This window comes from Heterodontus francisci, chromosome 10, assembly GCF_036365525.1.
Source record: "Heterodontus francisci isolate sHetFra1 chromosome 10, sHetFra1.hap1, whole genome shotgun sequence".
NCBI classification, from domain to species: Eukaryota; Metazoa; Chordata; class Chondrichthyes; order Heterodontiformes; family Heterodontidae; genus Heterodontus; species Heterodontus francisci.
This window is the reverse complement of record NC_090380.1, coordinates 124,444,901-124,460,368: the sequence shown is the minus strand read 5'-3', so window position 1 is coordinate 124,460,368 and position 15,468 is coordinate 124,444,901. Positions and strand designations below refer to the sequence as shown.

The 15,468-nt window shown below is 45.6% G+C and overlaps 1 protein-coding gene across 7 annotated transcripts in view; it reads right to left on the bottom strand.

Moving 5' to 3' along the window:
* Positions 1 to 15,468, bottom strand: part of pknox1.1 (pbx/knotted 1 homeobox 1.1) — a 197,835-nt gene that overhangs the window by 41,735 nt on the left and 140,632 nt on the right. For all 7 annotated transcript variants that reach the window (XR_010975897.1, XR_010975898.1, XR_010975899.1 and 4 more), the window contains 4 exons: positions 12,604 to 12,695; positions 4,470 to 4,601; positions 2,188 to 2,264; positions 826 to 1,001 (listed from right to left, as the gene is read on the bottom strand). Coding sequence is in view for 4 of the 7 variants with exons in the window: in XM_068041312.1 (XP_067897413.1) it covers positions 826 to 1,001; positions 2,188 to 2,264; positions 4,470 to 4,601; positions 12,604 to 12,695 (477 nt within the window). In the remaining 3 variants the exon portion in view is untranslated. The remainder of the gene's footprint in view (positions 1 to 825; positions 1,002 to 2,187; positions 2,265 to 4,469; positions 4,602 to 12,603; positions 12,696 to 15,468) is intronic.

Sequence of the window (15,468 nt, the reverse complement as noted above, 5' to 3'; positions counted from 1 at the left end):
CTTTGAATATCTTTAAGGCAAAGGTAGATAGATTCTTGATAAGCAAGGGGGTGGAAGGTTATCGGGGGTAGGTGGAGTAATCAGTTCAGTCATGAACTTATTGAATGGCGGAGCAGGCTCGAAGGGCCGAGTGGCCTACTCCTGCTCCTAATTCGTATGATCGTATGTTCATATCTGCACTCATCTAATACAAGAACACTAGAAATAGGAGCAGAAGTAGACCATATGGCCCATCGAGTCTGCTCCCCCATTCAATACAATCATGGCTGATCTTGGGCTTCAATTTCACTTTCCTGCCCACTCCCCATATCACTTGATTCCCTGCAAGACCAAAAATGTACCTATCCCAGACTTAAATGTATTCAATGATGGAGCATCCACAAACCCTCTGGGGTAGAGAATTCCAAAGATTCACAACCCTTTGAGTGAAGTAATTTCTCCTCATCTCAGTCCTGAATGATCGGCCCCTTATCCTGAGACTGTGTCCCCGTGTTCTAGATTCCCTGACCAGTGGGAACAATCTCTCCGCTATTATGTCCTCTTGAGCATCCTTGATTTTATTGCTCCACCATTGGTGGCTGTGCCTTCAGCCACCAAGGCCCTACCCTCTGGAATACTCTCCCTAAACCTCTCCGCCTCTCTACCTCACTTTCATCCTTTAAGATGTTCTTTAAAACCTACCTCTTTGGTAAGCTTTTGGCTATTTACCTTGTGTGGCTCAGTGTCAAAATTTTCTTTGTAACACTCTTGTGAAGTTTTGTTACATTAAAAGCACTATATAAACACAAGTTGTTGTTGTAGCTCTATTAAGTGTAAACAACTTACCGTCTGACACTGTAATACTGGTTGTGTGTTGCTGAGCCACTCCTGCAGCAATGGAATCTGGCCAGAATCGCTGCACTGGGCGACTTTGTGTCTTGATCTTCTTGGCCTTGGGTGGAGTGTCTGGATTACTGGCATCGAGCATGGGCTGTAAAATTCGCCGTCGAGCATTGATGAACCTGTGGCCAAATATATGTACGCCAGTGTCAAACCTGGAGAACATGCTTGCCATCAGGACCATCCAGATCTTGGCTTCATTCCCTTCACGAACAATGTTACGTCTGGATCACTGAAATGCTCATCGGTACCAGTCATCCCAATTATTACCATGCTCTCTGTGCCAGCCTCCCCTTTTCTACACTCATAAACTTCAGCTCATTGCTGTCCATTTCTCACTCTCTCACCAAGTCCCATCACTAATCATACCTGCCCTCACTGACTGACACTGACACCCAGCCTCACAATACATTTAACATCACTCACCAGCTCACAGCAGCTCACCACCACCTTCTCAAGGGCAATTAGGGATGGGCAATAAATGCTGGCAGAGCCAGTGACACCCACATCCCATGAAGGAATAAAAAAATTTTTTCCATCCTTTTCTTTAAATCTCTCCATTTCCAATTCACTCCCTTGCACTCTACCCTCCTCCAGACGCAGACCCCTCCCCCAGCCGGAGCCCCCTCCCCCAGCTGCAGCCCCCTGCCCCAGACACAGCCTCCACCTCCATCCCTCTAATATTTAAAGGCGATTACAATCTTTAAGGGTTCAAAAGATTAATTTCCCAAAATCCCTCAGCACAAAATATTTTCTCCTAATTGCTCCCATACTCTTTTGGTGTTCAGTGTAACTAGTTAGTAACTTAACCACTGGAAATGGTCCATTCCAATTTACTTTATCAAATAACTCAAAATTATGAATAATGCTCGTAGATCCCCCCTTAACCTTCTTTGTTCCAGTGGAAAAAAAGTCCTCATGTGATTCTTCAATGGCCGTTAACCTCCTGGTTCCCTGCCTCACAGCACTGCCTCCCGGCACCCCACCCTGCCTCCTGGGTCTACCGTCTCACTTCCCAGCACTGCTTTCCTGCACCAGTAACCTGCCCTCAACCACTGGCTTCCCCTTTTCCATGTGCCACCTCCTGTCTGCTGGAATTAGTTCCACCACTTCCCAGCACCTGCTCCCCACCTCCTGAGGCCGAATCTTGACTGGCTCTGTAGTTCCTGGGTGTGACATCAGTTACAAGCCCAGATTGATTAACAGGATGTAATGGTTCGTAATGAAGAATTAGGAGGTGTGCAGGTTTAGTTAAAGACAGATACTCTACACGATGGAGCTCAGCAAAGTTTCGGTATGGTCACTCACCAGTTATTGACCTGGAGGAGCGTGAGGTTAGTTTGACCTGCTATTTGCCGTTTCTCATCTTCTGTAGGGTAAGGATGCTGGGGACAGGAAAGAGCTGATCAGTTACAGGTATCTGAGCTGCAGGATTCAGACACAATAAATGTGTTTCAGTAACAACTGCAAACTTCCACTGTAAAACAGCAGCCAAATTTCAATTCGAGCATCTAGAATGTCTCATTAAAACCAGCACATACAAATATTACAATCTTGAGTCAGCACCTTAAACTCATACTTCCACTTTTCATGTAACATGTTCCTCTGTATGATTCAATAAATGGAACATACAAGGCAAGAAAATTGGTACACAACTACAACACCACCTTACAATTATATAGCAACTTTAACATTGTAAAACATCCAAAACCCCAGGCCAGAACAGTCCACTGAGAAAGGAGACAGTTGCAAAAATTAAAGGTACACTATCTGAGATGTTTGTAAAAGTATCACTTTAGGAAGGAAACTATTATTTTTGCCTGAATTCTGTACCAAGTTTATTTCCACTGTGCCCCTGCTCCATGCCATGAGTCATTTCTTTAGTGGGAAGTCAGTCTGCTCCAAGAATTTTGGAGGTGCTAGTCAAGTTGGTCAGAAGGCCACAGTCAAGTGAGGTCCCAGATGACTGAATGGAGTTACCACTTGATGTATCATTACTGCTTCAGCAGAGATTTAATACAAGCAACAATTGGAGGGCATCAGTAATGGTTTCCAGTCCCCTTTCCCCTCACTCTCTCTCCCCCCTCTCTACCCTCCTTCCCTACTTCCTGTCTCACCTGCCCCCTCCAGTCTGTGGTGCAGAATACCAGATTACACAGGAACAGGAATAGATCATTTAGCCCCTCGAACCTGTTCCACCATTCAATGAGATCATGGCTGCAACCTAACTCCATAAACCCGCCTCGGTCCATATCCCTCAATACCTTTGGTTAACAAAAATCTAACCCCAAGCTTCCCAACTAGTGGAAATAGTTTCTCTCTTTCTCTACCCTATCTGTTCCTTGTAATATCTTGAAAACTTCATTCAAATCACCCATTAACCTTCTAAATTCCTGGAAATACAAGTCTAATCTCTCCTTGTAATTTAACCCTTGGAGTCCAGGTATCATTCTGGTAAATCTATGCTGTACTCCCTGCCAAGACCAATGTATCCTTCCAAAGGTGTGGTTCCCAGAACTGCTCACAGTACTCAAGGTGTGGTCTAACCAGGGCTTCATACAGCTGATTAGCTGAGAACTGAACAGCTGTGTTACCACCAAGCTGTGCTACTAGGAATATATTCCAGCAAACTTTTGGTCATTAAGAATTTTGGATGCAAATCTTAAGCCTGAAGTCTTGCAGTGTCCACATTCACTTCAGTTCCTTCCATTGCCCACCCAAGTGTTCATTCATCACACGTAGTTAGCGAGGATGTGGAACGCAGACTCGCAATCAATTGTACCACAGACTCAGGTTACCAAGCCTTGTAGAGTATCCTGCTGTCGTGGACCTAAAAATTAATCTCTTAGATACCTTCTATGTTTCTATGAAAGCAGGAACAGGTTACTGAGTTGGAGGATCAGCCATGATCATAATGAATGGCGGAGCAGGCTCGAAGGGCCGAATAGCCTACTCCTGTTCCTATTTTCTGTGTTTCTATGGTACTCCTGCAAGATGCCTGGGAGTAAAGTCTCAGGGATATTTTCTCCTGTCGTTTCAGTCCTTCTGGACTGCAATGCAGCATGGTGCGTAAACCATGTGATTGATAGAGCCATTTCTGGCGTGCATGGGATTATGGGTATTCCCGCCAGCTTTACTGATTGATTGCTCTGAGGACTGACATAGCACCTGGAAGCAGGAGGTCAAGTGTTGAAATCTCCTGAATATGGTCCAACCCAAGTTGGCAACACTTTTGGGTGTGAACACAGAATTAGAACAGTGTGTATTGTGTCGTTTTCATTAGTTTTAAGCACCTAAGACTAAATCTGGCTGGTCAGGCCGTGCTTCTGGAACCAAGCTGAACTTCACGATCAAGCAATGGAATATTTGTTCAGGCGAGCATATGACATTGTCCGCAATTAGACATGCAACTGAAAATATTTATCATATGAGCAGCTCGATGATATAAAATGTGACACCAGCCAACAAAAAAATCAATTGAACACAGAAAATAAAAAATAAATTCTGTCCAAACAAGCATAACAAATTTAAAACAGGAGCTTTCTTGCAGCTGTCACCTACAGCTAAACAGCATGACATGTGATACTCACCGCAATATGCTGGAACAGCCAGGACCTCATGATATTAGTAGCTTGCTTTGGCAAGACGCCACGTTTATTTTTTGGAGAGTTCTCACTGTCTTGATGCAAGACATTCACATCTTGATTTAATTGCAGCTGAAGCTGATTAAAAACAAACATTTTGTGTCAAAGTTCCATCAACATATAAACAAACACACCTATCTATAAGTTAGAGATTTGGAGGAGCACTCAGTCATACGGTTCTGTTGCAAGGGCAAGCATGAACTAATAGTTAAATGTGCATTTTAAAACAACCTACTGGTTTGAATGAACTTTAGTGGAAGGGAGGAGAGTGTTATATTGCTACATGGCTATTGTGATCGAATTGTGTCCAAAGCTGCTCATGGGCTAACTCACCAGACTCACTAACACACACCATTAGCCCAGATATGGATATCATAGAGTTGGACTGGCTCCTCGCAGAGTCTGAAACAAAAACAAGAAATGCTGGAATCACTCAGCAGGTCTGGCAGCATCTGTGGAAAGAGAAGCAGAGTTAACGTTAACTCTGCTTCTCTTTCCACAGATGCTGCCAGACCTGCTGAGTGATTCCAGCATTTCTTGTTTTTGTTTCAGATTTCCAGCATCCGCAGTATTTTGCTTTTATTATCCTCGCAGAGTCTGCTGTCTTAGATTGTTTTATTCATTCACAGGATGTGGGTGTCACTGCAGTCCAGCCCTAGTTGCCCTCGAGAAGGTGATGGTGAACTTGAATACAACTAAATGGCTTGCTAGGCCATTTCAGAGAGCAATTAAGAGTCAACCACATTGCTGTGGGTCTAGAGTTACATATTGGTCAGGCTGGGTAAGAATAGCATATTTTCTTCCCTAAAGGACATTCGTGAACCAGGTGGGTTTTTATGACAATCCAATAATTTCACAGCCAGTACTACTGATGCTAGCTTTTTATTCAAGATTTATTTAATTACATGAATGTAATTTCCTCAGCTGTCATGGTGGGATTTGAAGCCCTGGATCATTAGTCCAGGCCTTTGGATTACTAGTCCACTGATATTACCACTATGCTACCATACCCATAGATTTCCAATTAAGACAAAATTCCAAAAACACCCTCAGGAGGGAGAAAGAAAATCCATCCTAGCCTGTTATTCCATCCCTTCCCCCGGTGCACTGTGCTAGTACAGTTCCATAGCCATTACAATCCTCACTCCAGAGACCATTCTTCTTACAGGGGTGTAGTCAGTGACCTTACAGCCAGTCCAAGCCCATCCACACATATCATGGCTGATTCTTTCCCCAACCCAAAGGTTCTTGGGCAAATAGCATTAAACTATTGCTGACCACTGGAGATCAGCTAACTGAGAACAAGCCATGCAACCTGGGACTGAGGACCTCAGGTATTGCACAGCCCAGAAACCACAATGGAATGCAGTTAGTCACCAAGGAAGCAATTGGAGGAGAGTAGAGTATTTTACAAAATATATTTATCTCCCATTGACTCTCCAGCTCAACCACAGCCAAGCCTGCTTGTTCAGAGTATTAGTGGGGAACTGACAAATGAAAGGACTCCTTCCTCCACCATCTTCCGGTGGAAACTCAATGTCACAATCAAAGGACAAGGGACTCAGAATGGGCAAAATACCTCAACATCTCCTGCTGCACGACCCACTTTCAGAACATCTGAGTAGGGCCCGGTGCTACCCTTCATTCTCAGTGTATTGGACTCGAATAGCAAAGCCAATGCAGCCAGAAGTGAACAATAGCGAGGAAATGTCATGCAGACAAAAGCAGCCAAGGCAGAACAGCATGCTAGAGCCAGTGCACCTGCCAGTGGTACTACCTGCTGTTGCTGGCCACCAAGTTACACTATAGAACAGTTCCACCAACAGGGTCCATTAATGTAAAGAGAAGGGGAGGCGGTGGCATAGTGGCAATGTCACTGGACCAGTAATCCAGAGACCAAGGCTAATGCTCTGGGGACATGGGTTCGAATCCCACCAAGGCATCTGGAATTAAAAGCTAGTCTAATGGTGATCACACAACCATTGTCGATTGTTACAAAGAACCCATCTGGTTCACTAATGTCCTTTAGGGAAGGAAATCTGCCAACCTTATCTGAAATGGCCTACACATGACTCCTGACCCACAGCAATGTGGTTGACTCTAAACTGCCCTCTGAAATGACCTAGCAAGCTACTCAGTTGTATCAAATTACAAATTCTAAGAAATGAAACTGGATGGATCTCCCGGCCTTGACTGAGGCACTGGAAATGAAAACGACAAACCCAGCCCTGTCAACCTTGCAGCGTCCTCCTTACTAACATTTGGGAGCTTGTGCCAAAGTTGGGAGAGCTGTCCCACAGACAAGTCGAGCAGCGGCCTGACATAGTCATACAAACGGAATCAAACCTTGCAGACAATGTCCCAGACACTGCAATCACCATCCCTGGGTATATCCTGTCCCATGGACAGGACAGACGCACCAGAGGTGGCAGCACAGTGGTATACAGTCGGGAATCCTCAACATGGACTCCGGACCCCATGAAGTCTCATGATATCAGGTCAAACATAGAAAACAGGGCCAGGATAAGGCCACTCGGCCCTTCGAGCCTGCTCCGCCATTCATTATGATCATGGCTGATCATCCAACTCAGTAACCTGTTCCCGCTTTCCCCCCATATCCTTTGATCCTTTTCGCCCCCAAGAGCTATATCTAACTCCTTCTTGAAAACATACAATGTTTTGGCCTCAACTGCTTTCTGTGGTAGCGAATTCACCACTCTCTAGGTGAAGAAATTTCTCCTCATCTCAGTCCTGAATGGTTTACCCAGTATCCTTAGACTATGACTCCTGGTTTTGGCCTCCCCCACCATTGGGAACATCCTTCCTGCATCTACTCTGTCAAGTCCTGTTAGAATTTTATAGGTTTCTATGAGATCACCCCTCACTCTTCTGAACTCCAGCGAATATAATCCTAACCGACTCAACCTCTCCTCATACGTCAGTCCCACCATCCCAGGAATCAGTCTGGTAAACCTTCGCTGCACTCCCTCTATAGCAAGAACATCCTTCCTCAGATAAGGAGACCAAAACTGCACACAATATTCCAGGTGTGGCCTCACCAAGGCCCTGTATAATTGCAGCAAGGCATCCCTGTTCCTGTACTCGAATCCTCTCGCTATGAAGGCCAAAATACCATTTGCCTTTTTTACCACCTGTTGCACCTGCATACTTACCTTCAGCGACTGGTGTACAAGAACACCCAGGTCTCACTGCATATTCTCCTCTCTCAGTTTACAGCCCTTCAGATAATAATCTGCCTTCCTGTTTTTGCTACCAAAGTGGATAACCTCACATTTATCCACATTATACTGCATCTGCCATGCATTTGCCCACTCACCCAACTTGTCCAAATCACCCTGAAGGCTCTCTGCGTCCTCCTCACAACTCACCCTCCTACCCAGTTTTGTGTCATCTGCAAATTTGGAGACATTACATTTAGTTCCCTCATCTAAATCATTAATATATATTGTGAATAGCTGGGGTCCTAGCACCGATCCCTGCGGTACCCCACTAGTCACTGCCTGCTATTTGGAAAAAGACATGGGCAAGGAAACCTCTGACTGATTACCACCTACCGCTGATGAATCAGTGCTTCCCCATGATGAACTACAACTGGAAGAAGCACTGAGGGTAGCAAGGGCACGGAATATATGAGAGAGAATCTATGCATCTGCCCTTGATGTTCAATAGCATTAAGATCGTTGAATCCCCCAACATCCTGAGGGTCATCACTGTCCAGAAACTGAAAGAGACCAGCCACATAAATACTGTGGTTCAAGAGCAGGTCAGAGGCTGGGAATTCTGTGGCAAGTAACTCACTTCCCGTCTCTCCAATGCCTGTCCATCATCTATAAGGCACAAGTCTGTGTTGGAATGTGATGGAATACTCTCCACTTGCCTGGATGAGTGCAGCTCCAACACCACTCAAGAAACTCGACACCATCCAGGACAAAGCATCCAGGCTAACTGGCACTCCATTTACCACCTTCAACATTCACTCCCTCCATCACTGACGCACAGTGGCAGCACTGTGTACCATCTACAAGATGCACTGCAGCAACTCACCAAGGCTCCTTCAACAGCACCTTCCAAACCCGCGAGCTCTACCACGTAGAAGGAAAAGGGCAGCAGACACATGGAAACACCACCACCTGCAAGTTCCCTTCCAAGCTACAAACCATCCTGACTATAAATGATTTGCAGGAAAATGTAGCTGGTCTGATTAGTAAGTTTGCGGACGACACAAAGGTTGGTGGAGTTGCGGATAGTGATGAGGATTGTCAGAGGATACAGCAGGATATAGATCGGTTGGAGACTTGGGCGGAGAAATGGCAGATGGAGTTTAATCGGACAAATGTGAGGTAATACATTTTGGAAGATCTAATACAGGTGGGAAGTATACAGTAAATGGCAGAACCCTTAAGAGTATTGACAGGCAGAGAGATCTGGGCGTACAGGTCCACAGATCACTGAAAGTGGCAATACATGTGGATAAGGTAGTCAAGAAGGCATATGGCATGCTTGCCTTCATCGGTCGGGGCACAGAGTATAGAAATTGGAAAGTCATGCTGCAGCTGTACAGAACCTTAGTTAGGCCACACTTGGATTATTGCGTGCAATTCTGGTCGCCACACGACCAGAAGGACGTGGAGGCTTTGGAGAGGGTACAGAAGAGGTCTACCAGGATGTTGCCTGGTCTGGAGGGCATTGGCTATGAGGAGAGGTTGAATAGACTCGGATTCTTTTCACTGGAACGACGGAGGTGGAGGGGCGACATGATAGAGGTTTACAAAGTTATGAGTGGCATGGACAGAGTGGATAGTCAGAAGCTTTTTCCCAGGGTGGAAGAGTCAGTTACTAGGGGACATAGGTTTAAGGTGCGAGGGGCAAAGTTTAGAGGGGATGTGCGAGGCAAGTTCTTTACACAGAGGGTGGCGAGTGCCTGGAACTTGCTGCCGGGGGAGGTGGTGGAAGCAGGTACAAAAGCGACGTTTAAGAGGCATCTTGACAAATACATGAATAGGATGGGAATAGAGGGATACGGACCCCGGAAGTGCAGAAGGTTTTAGATTAGACAGGCATCAAGATCGGCGCAGGCTTGGAGGGCCGAATGGCCTGTTCCTGTGCTGTACTGTTCTTTGTTTGTTTGACTTGGAACTATATCACTGTTCCTTCACTGTTGCTGGGTCAAAATCTTGGAACTCCCTTCCTAACAGCACTGTTGGTGTACCTACTCCACATGGACTGCAGCGGTTCAAGAAGGCAGCTCAGCACCACCTTCTCAAGGGCAATTAGGGATGGGCAATAAATGTTGGCCTGGCCAGCGACACCCACATCCCACAAACAAATATATAAAAAAAACCCTGAGCTGCTTCATAGGGAGGGGCAAGGATACCACTCACCATGTCAAGAAGGGAGAGATTCGAAGTCGTGACTGAAAACTTAGTCACACAAGCTTTAAAGAAGCGGAGGAGAGAGTTATGGCTGGGCAACTAATCTGCCACATTTGTGGAACAAAGGGATACACAAAAAGCCATTCAGAGGAATGAAATGGTCTGGTGGGATATCAGATATTTGTGGAGGGATTTAAAGTCGAGGACATGGGGACAAGTGGGCCTCTGGAAATGAATAAAGACTTCTCCAGGCAGTGCACTGAGCCAGCAGGCTAGAGCAGATTATAATTACATTTCTATTGTCCCTCAGGAAAGCCAACAGCAAAAGTAAATTCTAGCTGTATTGCTTTTGCTATACCAGTCAATGATAGGAATGTTAATCGGCATGGTACTGGTACTGGAAGGCAGCCTGTCTCCTTCCTCATTGCATGATGTGGCCAATAGATTAGTGGAGGTGAAAAGCCTGGAATCTCTTAAATAACAAGTGCTGCAATGGGGAAGTTCAGGATATTTCTGGATGGGTGAAATAGAATGGGAAGAATAGCCTTCCTCACACTGGTACAACATAAAAAAATCTGAAAAAAATGCAGGAGTAATGTGATGTCAGAGAGTTTATTGCTACTTTCCTCACAGATACAGATCAATTCAGTCATTTTGTCTTAAATAGGAAACCTCTGTAGGTTTACTATTAAAAACAATAGTTTGCTCAGTGGCAATTGTCTGGCCTGTGCTCTGCACAAGCTGTTGTCTGGTCAGAGAATCAGGTCACAGCACGCTGCACCATCACAACCAGAGATTCCCCATACAGGTGATCTGGAATAGCAACACCTGCTATATAACTCTGCATTCTGGAGTGTGTGTCATCATCATAGGATAACAATAACAGGAGGCCATCAGTCCTCGGGACTATGATCATGACTGACCTCCGCTTCAACTCCATTTACTCACTGTTATTCCATATCTCTTGATACTCTTACCAACAAAACCTTAGTCAGCCTGTGCACCGAGGCTGTGTGTCTGGGCATTAGAGTAACCGGCCTGTGCACCGAGGCTGTGTGTCTGGGCATTAGAGTAACCGGCCTGTGCACCGAGGCTGTGTGTCTGGGTATTAGAGTAACCGGCCTGTGCACCGAGGCTGCGTGTCTGGGTATTCGAGTACCCGGCCTGTGCACCGAGGCTGTGTGTCTGGGTATTCGAGTAACCAGCCTGTGCACCGAGGCTGTGTGTCTGGGCATTAGAGTAACCGGCCTGTGCACCGAGGCTGTGTGTCTGGGCATTAGAGTAACCGGCCTGTGCACCGAGGCTGTGTGTCTGGGCATTAGAGTAACCGGCCTGTGCACCGAGGCTGTGTGTCTGGGCATTAGAGTAACCGGCCTGTGCACCGAGGCTGTGTGTCTGGGCATTAGAGTAACCGGCCTGTGCACCAAGGCTATGTGTCTGGGCATTAGAGTAACCGGCCTGTGCACCGAGGCTGTGTGTCTGGGTATTAGAGTAACTGGCCTGTGCACCGAGGCTGTGTGTCTGGGTATTAGAGTAACCGGCTTGTGCACCGAGGCTGTGTGTCTGGGTATTAGAGTAACCGGCCTGTGCACCGAGGCTGTGTGTCTGGGTATTAAAGTAACCGGCCTGTGCACCGAGGCTGTGTGTCTGGGTATTCGAGTAACCGGCCTGTGCACCGAGGCTGTGTGTCTGAGTATTCGAGTAACCGGCCTGTGCACCGAGGCTGTGTGTCTGGGTATTCGAGTAACAGGCCTGTGCACCGAGGCTGTGTGTCTGGGCATTACAGTAACCGGCTTGTGCACCGAGGCTGTGTGTCTGGGTATTAGTGTAACAGGCCTGTGCACCGAGGCTGTGTCTGGGTATTCGAGTAACCGGCCTGTGCACCGAGGCTGTGTGTCTGAGTATTCGAGTAACCGGCCTGTGCACCGAGGCTGTGTGTCTGGGTATTCGAGTAACAGGCCTGTGCACCGAGGCTGTGTGTCTGGGCATTAGAGTAACCGGCTTGTGCACCGAGGCTGTGTGTCTGGGTATTAGTGTAACAGGCCTGTGCACCGAGGCTGTGTCTGGGTATTCGAGTAACCGGCCTGTGCACCGAGGCTGTGTGTCTGGGCATTAGAGTAACCGGCCTGTGCACCGAGGCTGTGTGTCTGGGCATTAGAGTAACCGGCCTGTGCACCGAGGCTGTGTGTCTGGGCATTAGAGTAACCGGCCTGTGCACCGAGGCTGTGTGTCTGGGCATTAGAGTAACCGGCCTGTGCACCGAGGCTGTGTGTCTGGGTATTTGAGTAACCGGCTTGTGCACCGAGGCTGTGTGTCTGGGTATTCGAGTAACCGGCTTGTGCACCGAGGCTGTGTGTCTGGGTATTCGAGTAACCGGCTTGTGCACCGAGGCTGTGTGTCTGGGTATTTGAGTAACCGGCTTGTGCACCGAGGCTGTGTGTCTGGGTATTCGAGTAACCGGCCTGTGCACTGTGCTTGTGCTGTAAAATCTTTCTAACGATTTGTGCATCAGATTTACTATTTCTGTTCTTGAGCCAAAGTTCTACACGGTTAACAATCCTAAAATTTGATTTTTTGCAAAGCTACATAATTATCATTCCATAATTTCTATATGTTGTTTGATGACACTGTTACTGATGACCAACTCACTCTCATTATGCTCCACTGATATGAAACTATAAACCCACCTGTGCATTCTGGATCCGTATTGTGCCATGTGTTTGTGTCACCACCTGTCCTTGAGGCGTAACCACAGTAACAGGTTGATAAACTGCCCCACCTATTGGATGAAGGGAACAGAGTTAGTAAACCACAAATATCTTTCAGTTGTCTAACGACCTCAATTTACAAAATCATTAGCAGTCGGTCCATGATGAACCCAAAGCTCCAGGATGTTCAATACAAGAATCAGTGTGAACAGACTAAAAGTATGTCTGAGGAATAATGAAATCGTCTACAGATAAACACTTCAATGTGGAAGCAACCATCAGTGCTCAATGACACCGAGTTAGTCAAATTTGAGACACCAAAAGGCAGGAAGTCTTCATGGGTCCCAGTCTGTGCTCAGAATATGGGAACAGTTGGGAATACAGGAATAGTCAGGAATTTGGCAGGGTTCTGCTGGTACACAGATCATAAGAAAAGGTTGAGAAAAAGGATCGGGCCGGACACACACAGTATTAATTGGACTTGAAAGGTTGTTTAAAAAGATGAAGATTGAAGCCACGAAGTTAGTGATTGTTTGGTCACGAGTTAAACAGAAACCCATGGAATTGTGCCCAGACAGGTTGTTCCACACTGTATCAGTATCTGTATTGCTTAAAATAAACACAGCAATTGCCCGAAGGCTCAGAAAATGTCATTTATCCATTACCTAGACTCCTGCTTTATAGGTTGAAATACTTGCTGCAAGTTTATCCAGTGAGCAGCTGAGATGCAGAGACCAGGAAGGTCCTGAGTGATTAATTATTATAAAATATACAGTATTTATACAAAAAATATAAAATGATCACTGTCAGTGGTTAGCACCGCGGCCTCACAGCTCCAGTGACCCGGGTTCAATTCTGGGTACTGCCTGTGTGGAGTTTGCAAGTTCTCCCTGTGTCTGCGTGGGTTTCCTCCGGGTGCTCCAGTTTCCTCCCACAGCCAAATGACTTGCAGGTTGATAGGTAAATTGGCCATTATAAATTGCCCCTAGTATAGGTAGGTGGTAGGGGAATATAGGAACAGGTGAGGGTGTGGTAGGAATATAGGATTAGTGTAGGATTAGTATAAATGGGTGGGCACAGACTCGGTGGGCCGAAGGGCCTGTTTCAGTGCTGTATCTCTAAATCTAAAATCTAAATCTAAATCTAAAAATCAGGACTCTAGTCTACACAAATACAGTATTATACTGGCATTGCTTTTAACAGGTACTGGGAACTGCAGCTGATGGATAAGTGTAAGTCTGATGTGTGTAATCCATCAATTGTATTATTTTAGGTTTGTGTATGTTTTTTATGTTGTGCTGGTGTTAGTATTATTGGTGTAGATTGTATAAACTTTGTGCTATGTGGTGCTCTGGTAGGAGTTGGTAGCAGGGTCACTGGTATTTTGGAGGTAGTCTCAGGATGATTTTGCGCTGTTGAGGTGAATGTGTTGGTTGGGGAGGAGGTGGAAAGTGATCATAAGATAAAGGATGGTCAGATGAGTGGGAATACGGGGAAAATAAAACTGGACAGGGAATGAGTGGGATTGATAGGAATATTGAAATGGAGGTAATATTGTGGTTGCTTGTCTGGTAGGAATGTGAAATTGCCAGGTGAGGAATGAGCAGTGTGGATTGGGAATTGAGCAGAGATTTAAGATTATGGTGGGCACTTTTTTTTTATTCATTCATGGGATGTGGGCGTCGCTAACATTTATTGCCCATCCCTAACTGCCCTTGAACTAAGTGCCCTGCGAGGCCATTTCAGACGGCATTTAAGAGTCAACCACATTACTTTGTTGGTAGAAAGTGATCAATGTCAGATAGGGAATGAGTAGGTGCAATCGGCTAGCGGGAACAGTATATAGTCAGGCAGGGAGAGTCAGGAATGGCTGGATCTGTGGCGGGACTGGGCTATAATTGAGTGAGGAACTAGTGGTGCAGTTCTTTTTACTCATTCATGGGATGTGGGCATTTGCTGGCTAGGCCAGCTTTTATTGCCCATCCCTAACTGCCCCTGAGAAGGTGATGGCGAGCAGCCTTCTCGAATACCAATAAGTGGTTTGCTGGGCCTTTTCAGAGGGTAGTTATGACTCAACCACATTGCTGTGGGGCTAGTGTCACATACAGGCCAGACTGGGTAAGGATGGCAAATTTCCCTCTCTAAAGGACATTAACGAACCAGACAGGTTTTTACGACTACTCAATAATTTCATCGTCACCATTACTGATACCAGCTTTTTATTCTAGATTTATTCACTTAATTGAATTTAAATTCCCCAGATGCTATGGTGGGATATGAACTTGTATCTCTGGCTTCTGGATTACTCGCCCAGTGACATAACCACCACGTTACTGTACTATACTACACCATACCATATATACTCCCATGTCATGTCAGTATATGTACAAGCACAGTATTCTGAGGGAGTATTTGGAAAAAGAAGTGTGACTAAAACATGCACGATTTTACTGTATATTATTGTCGGTAGATAAAGCAATCTGGATGAGGGTTTAAATAACGGACATATTTTTGCCAGAATTTTAAAGGTATAATGTGTGGTATGGAGTTAAAGTAACTTAAATAATAAAACATGCTAGAACTCTCCAGCCACATGTTTAAAAAAAAGAAAGCCTAGAAGCTTTCAGGTGTGGACGGAACCCTTAATCAGGAAGATACTGTAGATTTAAGTGAATTTTTCTAAGTTAATGAAATGCCAAGAAGCGATACATGATTGTTGATTCAGTAAGCAAAGTATGACTGTTAATCTTGTCTGAAAAATGTCAAGATGTGGTTGTTGTATAATATGGTTAAGCAAGCTGTGATAAGGACAAAAGTAGTTAAATATTTGAAAAATTTAAACAT